The sequence below is a fragment of the Trichomycterus rosablanca genome, chromosome 6 (genome assembly GCF_030014385.1).
Source record: "Trichomycterus rosablanca isolate fTriRos1 chromosome 6, fTriRos1.hap1, whole genome shotgun sequence".
NCBI classification, from domain to species: Eukaryota; Metazoa; Chordata; class Actinopteri; order Siluriformes; family Trichomycteridae; genus Trichomycterus; species Trichomycterus rosablanca.
Window position 1 is genome coordinate 365,001 of NC_085993.1, and position 19,059 is coordinate 384,059.

General features: G+C 45.6%; 1 protein-coding gene across 1 annotated transcript in view; it reads left to right on the forward strand.

Moving 5' to 3' along the window:
* odad3 (outer dynein arm docking complex subunit 3) overlaps positions 1-18,474 on the forward strand; it is a 23,428-nt gene extending 4,954 nt beyond the window's left edge. Inside the window, exons 3-13 of the mRNA XM_062997199.1 lie at positions 7,136-7,213; positions 7,392-7,556; positions 9,274-9,375; positions 9,694-9,819; positions 10,121-10,243; positions 10,329-10,475; positions 16,487-16,647; positions 16,830-16,989; positions 17,850-17,990; positions 18,073-18,157; positions 18,289-18,474. Of these exons, the coding sequence (XP_062853269.1) occupies positions 7,136-7,213; positions 7,392-7,556; positions 9,274-9,375; positions 9,694-9,819; positions 10,121-10,243; positions 10,329-10,475; positions 16,487-16,647; positions 16,830-16,989; positions 17,850-17,990; positions 18,073-18,157; positions 18,289-18,416 (1,416 nt within the window). The 3' untranslated portion in view covers positions 18,417-18,474. The remainder of the gene's footprint in view (positions 1-7,135; positions 7,214-7,391; positions 7,557-9,273; positions 9,376-9,693; positions 9,820-10,120; positions 10,244-10,328; positions 10,476-16,486; positions 16,648-16,829; positions 16,990-17,849; positions 17,991-18,072; positions 18,158-18,288) is intronic.
* The last annotated feature ends 585 nt before the right edge of the window (positions 18,475-19,059 follow it).

A 19,059-nucleotide genomic window follows, 5' to 3' on the forward strand; every position in this document is an offset into this window, starting at 1 on the left:
AGTTTTAGTTTCAGTTTCCCAATAATTCAGATATTTAGTTCTGAGTTTTTGTGTAATTTGGTTTATTCTAATTGGGTTTACAGATTTATCTTGTTCCTGAGTCTTTATTGTGTTAGTGTGTGTTATTAGTGTGTCGGTGTGTGTTAGAGTGTCTGTGTGTGTTATTAGTGTATCGGTGTGTGTTAGTGGTGTATCTGTGTGTGTTATTAGAGTGTCTGTGTGTGTTAGTGGTGTATGGGTGCAGTGACTCAGGACCAGTTGGATGAGGGGACTGGTATGTTTGCTCAGCTCTTGGTGTTTCAGGGCTTTATAATGATAAGTTTGGGGGTCGCTCTCATTTAGATGTTTCCAGAAGTTGATGCTCTTCTCTGTATGTTTATAATTAGTGGAAATCGGCCTAATTCTGCCCTGCACGCATTGTTAGTGGTGTGTGTGTGTGTTAGTGTGTGTTAGTGGTGTGTTAGTGGTGTGTTAGTGGTGTGTTGGTGTGTGTTAGTGGTGTGTTAGTGGTGTGTTAGTGGTGTGTTAGTGGTGTGTTAGTGGTGTGTTGGTGTGTGTTAGTGGTGTGTTAGTGGTGTGTTAGTGGTGTGTTGGTGTGTGTTAGTGGTGTGTTGGTGTGTGTGTTAGTGGTGTGTTGGTGTGTGTGTTAGTGGTGTGTTGGTGTGTGTTAGTGGTGTGTTGGTGTGTGTGTTAGTGGTGTGTTGGTGTGTGTGTTCGTGGTGTGTCTGTGCACCTTTAGGATGGTTGTACAGAACTCTGTGTGCAGGGTCTCTAATGGATGTTTGTCCCAATTATGGAATTGATGGTGTGTAAGCGAACCCCAAACTTCACTGCCATATAGAGCAATCGCTTCAATTATTGATTCAAAAATTTTAAGCCAGATTCGAATCGGAATTTCCACGAATGTTTGACGTTTTATGGCGTCGACGCCCTGCGAGCTTTTTCTCTCAGTTCATTTACTGCCGGGTTAAAGTTTCCTGTGGAACTGATGTTTAGTCCGAGGTAAGTATAATCTTTAGTGTGCTCAATTTCATGGTGTCCTAATTTATATGTGTGTTTGGTTCCCTGAGATCTGGCTCTTTTCTGGAAGGTCATAATTTTGGTCTTTTTGAGGTTGACGGTCAGGGCCCAGGTCTGACAGTATTGCTGCAGCAGGTCCAGTTTGTGCTGGAGACCCTGAGCGCTGGGGGACAGCAGGACCAGATCATCTGCATACAGCAGGAGTTTAATCTCGGAGTCGTGTAGAGTGAGACCGGGCGTGGCTGAGTGCTCTAACATGGAGGCCAATTCATTAATATAGATGTTAAATAGAGTTGGACTTAAACAGCAGCCCTGTCTCACTCCACGCTCCTGAGAGATGAGATGTTTCTCTTACTGCCGATTCTTATTCCACACTGGTTTTCTGTGTACATGGATTTAATAAGATCATATGTTTTACCCCCTACACCGCTCTCTAACATTTTATAAAACAATCCTTCATGCCAAATGGAATCAAAAGCTTTTTTAAAATCAATAAAACATGCAAATATTTTAGAGTTATTTTGAACTACATATTTTTGGATCAGGGTGTGTAGGGTGTAAATATGATCGGTAGTGCGGTAATTTGGTAGAAAACCAATCTGACTTTTACTCAGGACGTTGTGTTGGGTAAGGAAGTGTAATAATCGTGAGTTAATGATACTACAGAATAACTTCCCCAGGTTACTGCTCACACAGATGCCCCGGTAATTATTAGGGTGGAATTTATCTCCACTTTTGTAGATGGGTGTTATGAGACCTTGATTCCAGATTTCAGGGAAGGAACCGACACTCAGAACCAGGTTAAAGACTTTTAACATCGCCAGGTGAAATTTGGAGCTGTTGTGTTTGATCATTTCATTCAGGATCCCGTCAGGTCCTGATGATTTCTTTGTTTTTAGTTTTTTAATGTTGTCTTTAAGTTCCTGCTCAGTAATGAGAGAGTCTAGAGGATTCTGGTGGTTTTTAACAGCCCGTTCCAGTTCCTCTAACTTACTAATAATTTGATTTTGTTCAGGATTTGAATCTAATTCTACATTTTTAAAGAGTGATTGGAAATGGGTTGTCCAGATATCCCCATCCTGAATGGCCAATTCTTCCTGTTCTCTATGTTTTAATTTGTTCCAATTGTCCCAGAATTGATGTGTGTTGATTGATTGTTCAATAATTGTTAGTTGTTTTTGGGTGTTCTGAGCTTTTTTGGTTCTGAGTGTACGTTTATATTGTTTGAGGGTTTCACAGTAAAGAAGTCGTGTGTTACTGTTGTTTGGGTCTCTGTGTTTTTGGTTTGATATTTTACGGAGTTCTGTTCTTAACATTTGACAGTCTTTGTCGAACCAGCTGTCATCTTTTGTAGATTTAGGTTTTGATTTAGATTTAATTTTTAATTGAGCTTTATTTGCTGTATTTTTAAAGATCTGATTAATATTTTTAACTGCCTGATTTACTCCTTCTTTACTGTGAATGTAAGCAGTGTCCAGAAAGTTGTCTAAGCTAATTTGGATTTCTGTGCTGCTAATTGCTTTCTGGAACTCCTCTGCGCTGTTCTCGGCCCATCTGTAGGATCTGGAGATGTTGTACAGCTTACTGGGCCGTGTGTGTGTGGTGGGGTTAGTTTCTGTCTTTTTGATGAACACAGTAATTTGGCTGTGATCAGACAGAGGGGTTAGAGGTTTAACAGTAAATGCACTGAGAGAGAAAGGGTCTAAATCTGTTATTGCATAATCTACTGTACTATTACCAAGAGGTGAGCAGAACGTGAACCTTCCTAATGAGTCCCCTCGAGTTCTACCGTTGACGATGTACAGACCTAAAGTTCCACAGAGCTGCAGGAGGTCTTTACCATTTTTGTTAGTAACATGATCATAATTGTTTCTGTGGTTTAGGGTGGAATTGGTATTAAGAATTTGGTTGTTATTGATGAATCTGTTTCCCTGATCATTTATAATATCAGGTTGGGTTCCTGTTCTGGCGTTCAGGTCTCCACAGATGAGCACGTTTCCCTGGGTTTGGAAATGGCAGGTCTCTCTCTCCAGCTCTGAGAACATGTCTTCAGAGTAGTATGGAGACTCTGACGGAGGGATATAGATGGCACAGAGAAACAGATCCTTCTGTGATGATAGTATAGTTTTGTTTATTTTTAGCCAAATGTGGAATTTTCCAATTTTCATAATGTTTATTAGCGTGTGTAGGTGTGATTTGTACCAGATTATCAGACCTCCTGAATCTCTGCCTTGGCGCACTGTGCTAAGTTTTTGGGAGGGTAGTATAATTTCTCTGTAATCACGGGGACAGTGAGTGACCGTGTCGGCCTTGCACCATGTTTCCTGTAGGATGAAACACACACACACACTCACTGTGGGTACACACTATATACACACTACACACACACACTCACTGTGGGTACACACTATATACACACTACACACACACACTCACTGTGGGTACACACTATATACACACTACACACACACACACACACTGTGGGTACACACTATATACACACTACACACACTCACTGTGGGTACACACTATATACACACTACACACACACACTCACTGTGGGTACACACTATATACACACTACACACACACACACACTGTGGGTACACACTATATACACACTACACACACTCACTGTGGGTACACACTATATACACACTACACACACTCACTGTGGGTACACACTATATACACACTACACACACACACACACTGTGGGTACACACTATATACACACTACACACACACACACACACTCACTGTGGGTACACACTATATACACACAATACACACACTACACACACACACTGTGGGTACACACTATATACACACAATACACACACTGAGGTGCCTTGATACAGCACTCTGGGAACAGCCTATTCGTTCAAAAATTTCTTTCTGTGTCTTACCCTCTTGCTTGAGGGTGTCAATGATGGCCTTCTGGACAGCAGTCAGGTCGGCAGTCTTACCCATGATTGCAGTTTTGAGTAATGAACCAGGCTGGGAGTTTTTAAAAGCCTCAGGAATCTTTTGCAGGTGTTTAGAGTTAATTCGTTGATTCAGATGATTAGGTTAATAGCTCGTTTAGAGAACCTTTTCATGATATGCTAATTTTTTGAGATAGGAATTTTGGGTTTTCATGAGCTGTATGCCAAAATCATCAGTATTAAAACAATAAAAGACCTGAAATATTTCAGTTGGTGTGCAATGAATCTAAAATATATGAAAGTTAAATTTTTATCATTACATTATGGAAAATAATGAACTTTATCACAATATGCTAATTTTTTGAGAAGGACCTGTATATACACACACTACACACACACTGTGGGTACACACTATATACACACACTACACACTCACTGTGGGTACACACTATATACACACTATATACACACTACACACACACACTCACTGTGGGTACACACTATATACACACACTACACACACACTCACTGTGGGTACACACTATATACACACAATACACACACTACACACACACACTGTGGGTACACACTATATACACACACTACACACACACACTCACTGTGGGTACACACTATATACACACAATACACACACTACACACACACACTGTGGGTACACACTATATACACACACTACACACACACACTCACTGTGGGTACACACTATATACACACACTACACACACACACACACACACACTTACTGTGGGTACACACTATATACACACACTACACACACACACTCACTGTGGGTACACACTATATACACACTACACACACACACTCACTGTGGGTACACACTATATACACACTATGTCCTTGAGCAAGGCCCTTAACCCTGTCTGCTCCAGGGGCGCCGTAAGTTGGCTGACCCTGCGCTCTGACCCCAGCTTCCAACACCAGCTGGGATATGCGAAGAAAGAATTTCATTGTACTGTACATCTGTATATGTACAGTGTATCACAAAAGTGAGTACACCCCTCACATTTCTGCAGATATTTAAGTATATCTTTTCATGGGACAACACTGACAAAATGACACTTTGACACAATGAAAAGTAGTCTGTGTGCAGCTTATATAACAGTGTAAATTTATTCTTCCCTCAAAATAACTCAATATACAGCCATTAATGTCTAAACCACCGGCAACAAAAGTGAGTACACCCCTAAGAGACTACACCCCTAAATGTCCAAATTGAGCACTGCTTGTCATTTTCCCTCCAAAATGTCATGTGACTCGTTAGTGTTACTAGGTCTCAGGTGTGCATAGGGAGCAGGTGTGTTCAATTTAGTAGTACAGCTCTCACACTCTCTCATACTGGTCACTGAAAGTTCCAACATGGCACCTCATGGCAAAGAACTCTCTGAGGATCTTAAAAGACGAATTGTTGCGCTACATGAAGATGGCCAAGGCTACAAGAAGATTGCCAACACCCTGAAACTGAGCTGCAGCACAGTGGCCAAGATCATCCAGCGTTTTAAAAGAGCAGGGTCCACTCAGAACAGACCTCGCGTTGGTCGTCCAAAGAAGCTGAGTGCACGTGCTCAGCGTCACATCCAACTGCTGTCTTTGAAAGATAGGCGCAGGAGTGCTGTCAGCATTGCTGCAGAGATTGAAAAGGTGGGGGGTCAGCCTGTCAGTGCTCAGACCATACGCCGCACACTACATCAAATTGGTCTGCATGGCTGTCACCCCAGAAGGAAGCCTCTTCTGAAGTCTCTACACAAGAAAGCCCGCAAACAGTTTGCTGAAGACATGTCAACAAAGGACATGGATTACTGGAACCATGTCCTATGGTCTGATGAGACCAAGATTAATTTGTTTGGTTCAGATGGTCTCAAGCATGTGTGGCGGCAATCAGGTGAGGAGTACAAAGATAAGTGTGTCATGCCTACAGTCAAGCATTGTGGTGGGAATGCCATGGTCTGGGGCTGCATGAGTGCAGCAGGTGTTGGGGAGTTACATTTCATTGAGGGACACATGAACTCCAATATGTACTGTGAAATACTGAAGCAGAGCATGATCCCCTCCCTCCGGAAACTGGGTCGCAGGGCAGTGTTCCAGCATGATAATGACCCCAAACACACCTCTAAGACGACCACTGCTTTATTGAAGAGGCTGAGGGTAAAGGTGATGGACTGGCCAAGCATGTCTCCAGACCTAAACCCAATAGAACATCTTTGGGGCATCCTCAAGCGGAAGGTGGAGGAGTGCAAAGTCTCGAATATCCGCCAGCTCCGTGATGTCGTCATGGAGGAGTGGAAAAGCATTCCAGTGGCAACCTGTGAAGCTCTGGTAAACTCCATGCCCAGGAGAGTTAAGGCAGTTCTGGGAAATAATGGTGGCCACACAAAATATTGACACTTCAGGAACTTTCACTAAGGGGTGTACTCACTTTTGTTGCCAGTGGTTTAGACATTAATGGCTGTATATTGAGTTATTTTGAGGGAAGAATAAATTAACACTGTTATATAAGCTGCACACAGACTACTTTTCATTGTGTCAAAGTGTCATTTTGTCAGTGTTGTCCCATGAAAAGATATACTTAAATATCTGCAGAAATGTGAGGGGTGTACTCACTTTTGTGATACACTGTATATATGACAAATAAAGGATATCTTTTATATACACACTACACACACACACTCACTGTGGGTACACACTATATACACACACTACACACACACACTCACTGTGGGTACACACTATATACACACAATACACACACTACACACACACACTGTGGGTACACACTATATACACACACTACACACACACACTCACTGTGGGTACACACTATATACACACACTACACACACACACACACACACACTTACTGTGGGTACACACTATATACACACACTACACACACACACACACACACACACTTACTGTGGGTACACACTATATACACACACTACACACACACACTCACTGTGGGTACACACTATATACACACACTACACACACACACTCACTGTGGGTACACACTATATACACACACTACACACACACACTCACTGTGGGTACACACTATATACACAAAGCCCTTATTACTTCATATGTGTGTGTGTGTGTGTGTGTGTGTGTGTGTGTGATGGTGTGTGTGTGTGTGTGTGTGTGTGCAGGGTAATGAGCAGGTTATCAGAGAAGTTTTTCAGTCCCGTGGTTCAGAGAGAGCTGCATACAGGAACATGTCTGGGCAGGTCAGCACACACACACTATATACACACACACACACACTCACACACACACACACACACTCACTTTTCAAACTCAGTCATACTTTTGCATTCATGATAAAAGGTTCTGATTATTATTATTATTATTGTGTGTGTGTGTGTGTGTGTTTGTGTGTGTGTGTGTGTGTGTGTGTGTTTGAAGGCGGCGCTGCAGGTTCTGGATCAGAAAGTTTTGGATCAGGAGAAGAAGCTGAACGCACTGAAACACACGAGCAGAACCTACAAACACCAACTGGAACAACTACACACACACCAGCACAACCAGAGAGAATCTAAACCACGCCCACTTAGTGCTGAGCATGATACGGTAACACACACACACTCACACACACATTATATACATACAGTGTATCACAAAAGTGAGTACACCCCTCACATTTCTGCAGATATTTAAGTATATCTTTTCATGGGACAACACTGACAAAATGACACTTTGACACAATGAAAAGTAGTCTGTGTGCAGCTTATATAACAGTGTAAATTTATTCTTCCCTCAAAATAACTCAATATACAGCCATTAATGTCTAAACCACCGGCAACAAAAGTGAGTACACCCCTTAGTGAAAGTTCCTGAAGTGTCAATATTTTGTGTGGCCACCATTATTTCCCAGAACTGCCTTAACTCTCCTGGGCATGGAGTTTACCAGAGCTTCACAGGTTGCCACTGGAATGCTTTTCCACTCCTCCATGACGACATCACGGAGCTGGCGGATATTCGAGACTTTGCGCTCCTCCACCTTCCGCTTGAGGATGCCCCAAAGATGTTCTATTGGGTTTAGGTCTGGAGACATGCTTGGCCAGTCCATCACCTTTACCCTCAGCCTCTTCAGTAAAGCAGTGGTCGTCTTAGAGGTGTGTTTGGGGTCATTATCATGCTGGAACACTGCCCTGCGACCCAGTTTCCGGAGGGAGGGGATCATGCTCTGCTTCAGTATTTCACAGTACATATTGGAGTTCATGTGTCCCTCAATGAAATGTAACTCCCCAACACCTGCTGCACTCATGCAGCCCCAGACCATGGCATTCCCACCACCATGCTTGACTGTAGGCATGACACACTTATCTTTGTACTCCTCACCTGATTGCCGCCACACATGCTTGAGACCATCTGAACCAAACAAATTAATATTAGTCTCATCAGACCATAGGACATGGTTCCAGTAATCCATGTCCTTTGTTGACATGTCTTCAGCAAACTGTTTGTGGGCTTTCTTGTGTAAAGACTTCAGAAGAGGCTTCCTTCTGGGGTGACAGCCATGCAGACCAATTTGATGTAGTGTGCGGCGTATGGTCTGAGCACTGACAGGCTGACCCCCCACCTTTTCAATCTCTGCAGCAATGCTGACAGCACTCCTGCGCCTATCTTTCAAAGACAGCAGTTGGATGTGACGCTGAGCACGTGCACTTAGCTTCTTTGGACGACCGACGCGAGGTCTGTTCTGAGTGGACCCTGCTCTTTTAAAACGCTGGATGATCTTGGCCACTGTGCTGCAGCTCAGTTTCAGGGTGTTGGCAATCTTCTTGTAGCACAACAATTCGTCTTTTAAGATCCTCAGAGAGTTCTTTGCCATGAGGTGCCATGTTGGAACTTTCAGTGACCAGTATGAGAGAGTGTGAGAGCTGTACTACTAAATTGAACACACCTGCTCCCTATGCACACCTGAGACCTAGTAACACTAACGAGTCACATGACATTTTTGAGGGAAAATGACAAGCAGTGCTCAATTTGGACATTTAGGGGTGTAGTCTCTTAGGGGTGTACTCACTTTTGTTGCCGGTGGTTTAGACATTAATGGCTGTATATTGAGTTATTTTGAGGGAAGAATAAATTTACACTGTTATATAAGCTGCACACAGACTACTTTTCATTGTGTCAAAGTGTCATTTTGTCAGTGTTGTCCCATGAAAAGATATACTTAAATATCTGCAGAAATGTGAGGGGTGTACTCACTTTTGTGATACACTGTACATGTCATGTGTATTTATATTGTGTGTGTGTGTGTGTGTGTGTGTGTGTGGAGCAGAACCTGCGTGTGTTGGAGAACCGGTTGGAGAAGGCTCAGTTGAAATGTCAGGAGGCCGAACACATCATGAGGGGTTACCTGAAAGTGAAGGAGCACCTGCAGGTACCTGTTACTGAGCACCTGAGTCCCTACAGCGCCCCCCTCAGATCACCCCCGTATACACAACACACATCACACCTCACTGAGGGTAAAGTTCTCCAACACCCGTATCACCCCCCATACACTCACTGCTCACTCACTCAGTGTAACTAACCACAGAACCTCAGAGTTCCTACTGTCTCATCATCTAAAGTAGGATCGAGGACTCCACCGAACCACAGTCAGAGCCGTTATTCCCTACTGGTGAAAACCTGTGATTACTTACAATGATGTGTGTGTGTGTGTGTGTGTGTGTGTGTGTGTGTGTGTGTGTGTGTGCAGGAGGAGAGCTTGACGTTTCAGTCTCAGTTGGACGGTTTGGAGAACGAGATTCTCCATCAGAAGCAGGAACTCCAGCAGCTGCAGCTCATGAACACCGACGCCCACCAAGCTAAAGACTCGGCCAAGGTACACACACACACACACACACACACACACACACACACACACACACACAAATATACTCCTGAAGTTTGGAACCCAGTGGTGAGCCACGCCCCATCATTGCTTGTACAGACTGATCCAGGTGGCTTTTTTTATACCTGATCATGATTCCCTCACCTGGTACCAACTCACCTGCTCACTGTGTGTGTGTGGTGTGTGTGTGGTGTGTGTGTGTGTGTTTATGTGATGTGTGTGTGTGGTGTGTGTGTGTGTGTGTGTTTATGTGATGTGTGTGTGTGGTGTGTGTGTGTGTGTGTGTGTGTAGGAGGAGCTGGAGAAGCAGGAGTGTATGGTGTATGGTGAGAGGAGGGAGCGAGAGCTCGTCCTCAATCACTACAAAAAACAAGCAGAGGAGCACAAAGCTCAGATCGAGCGCGGAGAGCGCAGAGTGAGTACACAACTACACAACTACACAACATGTTACACAACTACACAACATACTACACAAGTATGTGTGTGTGTGTACTCCACAGATCCAGCGGGGGGCGCTGCAGCAGGACGAGCTGAGCAGTGAGGTCCAGCGCAGTCTCACAGCGGCGGGTGAGGAGGACAGAAACATCTCCAGCTTTCAGGAGGCCTTCCAACTCATCAAAGAGGCTACAGGGGTCACACACACCCAGGTCTAACACACACACACACACACACACACACACACACAGGTCTAACACACACACACACACACACACCCAGGTCTAACACACACACACACACACACACACACACACACACACACACACAGGTCTAACACACACACACACACACACACACACACACACACAGGTCTAACACACACACACACACACACACCCAGGTCTAACACACACACACACACACACACACACACACACACACACAGGTCTAACACACACACACACACACACACACACACCCAGGTCTAACACACACACACACACACACACACACACACACACACAGGTCTAACACACACACACACACACACACACACACACACAGGTCTAACACACACACACACACACACACCCAGGTCTAACACACACACACACACACACACACACACACACACCCAGGTCTAACACACACACACACACACACACACACACACACACAGGTCTAACACACACACACACACACACACACACACACACACAGGTCTAACACACACACACACACACACACACACCCAGGTCTAACACACACACACACACACACACACACACACACACCCAGGTCTAACACACACACACACACACACACACACACACACAGGTCTAACACACACACACACACACACACCCAGGTCTAACACACACACACACACACACACACACACACACACACAGGTCTAACACACACACACACACACACACCCAGGTCTAACACACACACACACACACACACACACACACACACACAGGTCTAACACACACACACACACACACACACACACCCAGGTCTAACACACACACACACACACACACACACACACACACACAGGTCTAACACACACACACACACACACACCCAGGTCTAACACACACACACACACACACACACACACACACACACACACAGGTCTAACACACACACACACACACACACACCCAGGTCTAACACACACACACACACACACACACACACACACACACAGGTCTAACACACACACACACACACACACCCAGGTCTAACACACACACACACACACACACACACACACACACACAGGTCTAACACACACACACACACACACACACCCAGGTCTAACACACACACACACACACACACACACACACACACAGGTCTAACACACACACACACACACACACACCCAGGTCTAACACACACACACACACACACACACACACACACAGGTCTAACACACACACACACACACACACACCCAGGTCTAACACACACACACACACACACACACACACACACACACACACAGGTCTAACACACACACACACACACACACACCCAGGTCTAACACACACACACACACACACACACACACAGGTCTAACACACACACACACACACACACAGGTCTAACACACACACACACACACACACACACACACACACACCCAGGTCTAACACACACACACACACACACACACACACACACACAGGTCTAACACACACACACACACACACACACAGGTCTAACACACACACACACACACACACACACACACACAGGTCTAACACACACACACACACACACACAGGTCTAACACACACACACACACCCAGGTCTAACACACACACACACACACACCCAGGTCTAACACACACACACACACACACACACACACACACACAGGTCTAACACACACACACACACACACACACACAGGTCTAACACACACACACACACACACACACACACACAGGTCTAACACACACACACACACACACACCCAGGTCTAACACACACACACACACACACACCCAGGTCTAACACACACACACACCCAGGTCTAACACACACACACACCCAGGTCTAACACACACACACACACACACACACACACACAGGTCTGACACATACACACACACACACACCCAGGTCTAACACACACACACACACACACACACAGGTCTAACACACACACACACACACACACACAGGTCTAACACACACACACACACACACACCCAGGTCTAACACACACACACACACACACACCCAGGTCTAACACACACACACACACACACACACACACACAGGTCTAACACACACACACACACACACACACACAGGTCTAACACACACACACACACACACACCCAGGTCTAACACACACACACACACACACCCAGGTCTAACACACACACACACACACCCAGGTCTAACACACACACACACACACCCAGGTCTAACACACACACACACACACACACACACACAGGTCTAACACACACACACACACACAGGTCTAACACACACACACACACACACACCCAGGTCTAACACACACACACACACACACCCAGGTCTAACACACACACACATACACCCAGGTCTAACACACACACACACACCCAGGTCTAACACACACACACACACACCCAGGTTACACACACACACACACACACACACCCAGGTTACACACACACACACACACACACACCCAGGTCTAACACACACACACACACACCCAGGTTACACACACACACACACACACACACCCAGGTTACACACACACACACCCAGGTTACACACACACACACACACACACCCAGGTTACACACACACACACCCAGGTCTAACACACACACACACACACCCAGGTCTAACACACACACACACACACCCAGGTTACACACACACACACACACACACACACACACAGGTTACACACACACACACCCAGGTTACACACACACACACAGGTCTAAGACACACACACACACACACAGGTTACACACACACACCCAGGTCTAACACACACACACACACCCAGGTCTAACACACACACACACACACCCAGGTCTAACACACACACACACACACCCAGGTTACACACACACACCCAGGTCTAACACACACACACACACACACCCAGGTCTAACACACACACACACCCAGGTTACACACACACACACACCCAGGTCTAACACACACACACACACACACACCCAGGTTACACACACACACACCCAGGTTACACACACACACACACACACACACACTTATTTGGACATCTCTGGTGTATATATATAGACGGCACTCTACTTTAATTAATTTACAGTGTTTATGTGTGTATGTGTATATAACGTGTGTATAATTGTGTGTGTATATACAGTGTATCACAAAAGTGAGTACACCCCTCACATTTCTGCAAATATTTCATTATATCTTTTCATGGGACAACACTATAGACATGAAACTTGGATATAACTTAGAGTAGTCAGTGTACAACTTGTATAGCAGTGTAGATTTACTGTCTTCTGAAAATAACTCAACACACAGCCATTAATGTCTAAATAGCTGCAACATAAGTGAGTACACCCCACAGTGAACATGTCCAAATTGTGCCCAAATGTGTCGTTGTCCCTCCCTGGTGTCATGTGTCAAGGTCCCAGGTGTAAATGGGGAGCAGGGCTGTTAAATTTGGTGTTTTGGGTACAATTCTCTCATACTGGCCACTGGATATTCAACATGGCACCTCATGGCAAAGAACTCTCTGAGGATGTGAGAAATAGAATTGTTGCTCTCCACAAAGATGGCCTGGGCTATAAGAAGATTGCTAACACCCTGAAACTGAGCTACAGCATGGTGGCCAAGGTCATACAGCGGTTTTCCAGGACAGGTTCCACTCGGAACAGGCTTCGCCAGGGTCGACCAAAGCAGTTGAGTCCACGTGTTCGGCGTCATATCCAGAGGTTGGCTTTAAAAAATAGACACATGAGTGCTGCCAGCATTGCTGCAGAGGTTGAAGACGTGGGAGGTCAGCCTGTCAGTGCTCAGACCATACGCCGCACACTGCATCAACTCGGTCTGCATGGTCGTCATCCCAGAAGGAAGCTGACGCACAAGAAAGCCCGCAAACAGTTTGCTGAAGACAAGCAGTCCAAGAACATGGATTACTGGAATGCCCTGTGGTCTGACGAGACCAAGATAAACTCGTTTGGCTCAGATGGTGTCCAGCATGTGTGGAGGCGCCCTGGTGAGAAGTACCAAGACAACTGTATCTTGCCTACAGTCAAGCATGGTGGTGGTAGCATCATGGTCTTGGGCTGCATGAGTGTTGCTGGCACTGGGGAGCTGCAGTTCATTGAGGGAAACATGAATTCCAACATGTACTGTGACATTCTGAAACAGAGCATGATCCCCTCCCTTCGAAAACTGGGCCTCATAGCAGTTTTCAAACAGGATAACGACCCCAAACACAACCTCCAAGATGACAACTGCCTTGCTGAGGAAGCTGAAGGTAAAGGTGATGGACTAAACCCAATTGAGCACCTGTGGCGCATCCTCAAGTGGAAGGTGGAGGAGTTCAAGGTGTCTAACATCCACCAGCTCCGTGATGTCATCATGGAGGAGTGGAAGAGGATTCCAGTAGCAACCTGTGCAGCTCTGGTGAATTCCATGCCCAGGAGGGTTAAGGCAGTGCTGGATAATAATGGTGGTCACACAAAATATTGACACTTTGGGCACAATTTGGACATGTTCACTGTGGGGTGTACTCACTTATGTTGCCAGCCATTTAGACATTAATGGCTGTGTGTTGAGTTATTTTCAGAAGACAGTAAATCTACACTGCTATACAAGTTGTACACTGACTACTCTAAGTTATATCCAAGTTTCATGTCTATAGTGTTGTCCCATGAAAAGATATAATGAAATATTTGCAGAAATGTGAGGGGTGTACTTACTTTTGTGATACACTGTATATATAATGTGTGTATGTGTGTGTATACAGTGAGGGAAATAAGTATTTGATCCCCTGCTGATTTTGTAAGTTTACCCCCTTACAAAGACTTGAACAGTCTATAATTTTTATGGAAGGTTTATTTTAACAGAGAGAGACAGAATATCAACAAAAAATCCAGAACAAAAAACATTAAATAAAGGTTATAAATTAATTTGTATTTAATTAAGGGAAATAAGTATTTGATCCCCTACCAACCAGCAAGAATTCTGACCCCCACAGACCGGTTATGTGCCCATGAGGCTACAAATTAGTCCTGTCCCTGTATAAAAGACTCCTGTCACAGAATCAGTTTCTTCCGTTCAAATCTCTCCACCACCATGGGCAAGACCAAAGAGCTATCAAAGGACGTCAGGGACAAGATTGTAGACCTGCACAAGGCTGGAATGGGCTACAAGACCATCAGCAAGAAGCTTGGTGAGAAAGAGACCACTGTTGGTGCGATCATTCGAAAATGGAAGAAATACAAGATCACAGTCAATCACCCTCACTCTGGAGCTCCATGCAAGATCTCACCTGGTGGGGTAAGAATGATTCTGAGAAAGGTGAGGTCAGTCCAGAATTACACGGGAGGAGCTCATCAATGATCTCAAGGGAGCTGGGAGCAGAGAAATGCTGGATATGACCCCAAGAACACCATCCCCACCGGGCATTTCTCTGCCTCCAAACACGGCGAGTGGAGTTGATGCCAAAGAGCTCAATTTTGGTCTCATCTGACCATATCACATTCTCCCAAGCTTTCTCTGAATCATTCAGGTGTTCACTGGTAAACTTCAGACGGGCCTGTACATGAGCCTTCTTGAGCAGAGGGACTTTGCGGGCACTGCAGGATCTCAATCCATTACGGTGAAGTGTGTTACTAATGGTTTTCTTGGTGACTGTGCTCCCAGCTCCCTTGAGATCATTGAGAAGCTCCTCCCGTGTAATTCTGGACTGACCTCACCTTTCTCAGAATCATTCTTACCCCACCAGGTGAGATCTTGCATGGAGCTCCAGAGTGAGGGTGATTGACTGTGATCTTGTATTTCTTCCATTTTCGAATGATCGCACCAACAGTGGTCTCTTTCTCACCAAGCTTCTTGCTGATGGTCTTGTAGCCCATTTACAATATATATATATATTGTGTGAGTATATGATTGTGTTTGTGTGTGTATGGTTGTGTATGTGTATGTAACGTGTGTGTGTATGGTTGTGTGTGTGTGTGTGTAGGAGGTGGTGGACAGGTTCAGATCTCAGAAGGAGGTTCAGGTCCAGCTGGAGGAGATGAAGCAGGAGAACGAGCGAGTCCTGCAGCAGCTCAAACACCAGAGAGACGCACAACACACACAACTACACAACATCAAATACTCTGGAGAGACACAACTCACCCGGTCAGTACACACACACACACACACACACACACACAACTACACAACATCTCCCTCCTGCAGCATGTTCTCCACTGTGACTTTTTTTCTTATTAGTAATAACAAGGATGTGATATTTCTGACAGGACTGTGGTGTGTGTGTGTGTGTGTGTGTGTGTGTGTGTGTGTGTGTGTGTGTGATACAGTGGGAGGGAGGTGTTGGATGAGTTTGTGTTTCAGCTGCAGAAGCAGCAGCAGAGACACGATTCAGCTAAAGAAACACTGGAGAGACTCAAACACACAGTGAGCAGCATCAGCACCGCCGTCCAGCATCTCAGTGAGAAACTCCAGCACATCGTACTGCAGGTACACACACACACACACACTCACACACACACACACACACACACACATACACACTCACACACACACACACTCACACACACACACACACACACACACTTACATTTACATTTACATTTTCAGCATTTAGCAGAAGCTTTTATCCAAAGCGACTTACACAGTGAGCGGAACACGATGAGCAATTGAGGGTTAAGGGCCTTGCTCAGGGACCCAACAGTGGCAACTTGGTGGTGGCGGGGCTTGAACCGGCAACCTTCTGTTTACTAGTCCAGTACCTTAACCACTGAGCTATCACTGGCCCCATACACACACACACACATACACACACACACACACACACACACACACACACACACACACACACACACACACACACACACACACACACACACACACACACACACTCACACACTCACACACACATATATACACACACACTCACACACACACTCACACATACACACACACACACTCACACACTCACACACAGCAGGGGGCGTGACAGGGGGCCATGGTGAGTCCCCACCCCCAGCGGTCCAAGGTACCAACAGAAGATCCACTGTGGATTAGACTGCAGATGATTTTAATCCTGGTGATGAGGTGAATGTGGTACAACACACAGCGCACCGAACCCTTCTGTACCAGTCAGAGTCCCCATGCATCTCCTGTCCACCTGTGAAAGCACCTACAGTGTGTACACCCCTGTTTTCATGATCATGTAGAGATGAACCAGGACGCTCTGTAGATGATCCATCGTCCTGCATACAGAAGCTGAATGAGCTGCTGGTAACATCCAGTGGAGTCCAGGTCCCAGCGGGTCAGGGCTGATTTGTGTGTGTGTGTGTGTGTGTGAATATGTTCAGGACCCCCCGGTGCAGCAGGCTGTATCTTCAGACCATGTGGTGGATCTGCTGTATGAAGCAGAGCAGAAGCTTCAGCAGCTGCAGGACGAGCTTCAGGCTGGAGATCCTCTCTCTCTCATCAAGGAGATGGACGAGCAAGAGGTGAGTGAGAGAGGAACTGAAGAACCTCCTGATGCTTCCTAAATATTGTCCTGTTCTAACGTGTGTGTGTGTGTGTGTGTAGTTTCAGGTCAGTATTGAAGGGAAGCTTCCTGACTACAACACTCGCATCACACTGCCTGAGACCCAGAGAGCTGATGTGTATGACGGTGAGACACACACACACTCACACACACACACTCACACACACACACACACACTCATCCCCGTGTTTATATGTAGATACAGACGTGTATAACGATAACATTGTGATGATAAAATCCTGCTGGTTGGTTTATAGATGACGACAGTGGTGATGATGATGGTGAGGTCATCACTCGTGCAGCCCTCAAGCAACAATCACAGCTCATCATCGACTCCAAAACCAAGAGGAAGATTCGCCTGAGGAAGAAGAAGAACAAACTGTGATCCTTCACCTCCATCGTTAATCTTTCTCTTCATTATATCACATTATTAGATGAATGAATTCCTTTTCCTGTTTGAGTTTAGCTGTAGGGAGCAGGATGTGAGATCAGAGGATCCTCTGGGTTCTTCAGGGTGTAGATGGTGTGAGGTTTGGGTTGGTGGGTTCAGGGTTTCGGTAGACGAGGGGCTGACTGAAGGAGTTCTGATGTTCTAGACCAGCGCTTCCCAACCTTTTTTGCACCACGGACCTGTTTCACATAAGATATCATTTCACGGACCGGCGGGGGCGGGAGGAATTAATAATATTGCTCACAAACGATGTAAAATGAGCTTTTCTCACTGCAACGAGACGCTGCTCCCACCTAGAGGTGACAATAAGACAATAACACCCGAAATAGAAGCAGTGAAAACTAATTATTCACTCTTTCTGTGCGGCCTGGTGATAAATAGCGGTACCGGTCCGCGGCCCGATGGTTGGGGACCACTGCACTAGAGCACGTGTCAAATCCGGCCCACCATGTCATTTTATGTGGCCCACTGTAGAATCCTACATAAACTGCATCTCCCACAATGCATGCCGATTCTGTGACCTGCAAAGTGACCGCATCCCTCCACTAGATGTCAGTGTTTCCACATCAGCGTTTAA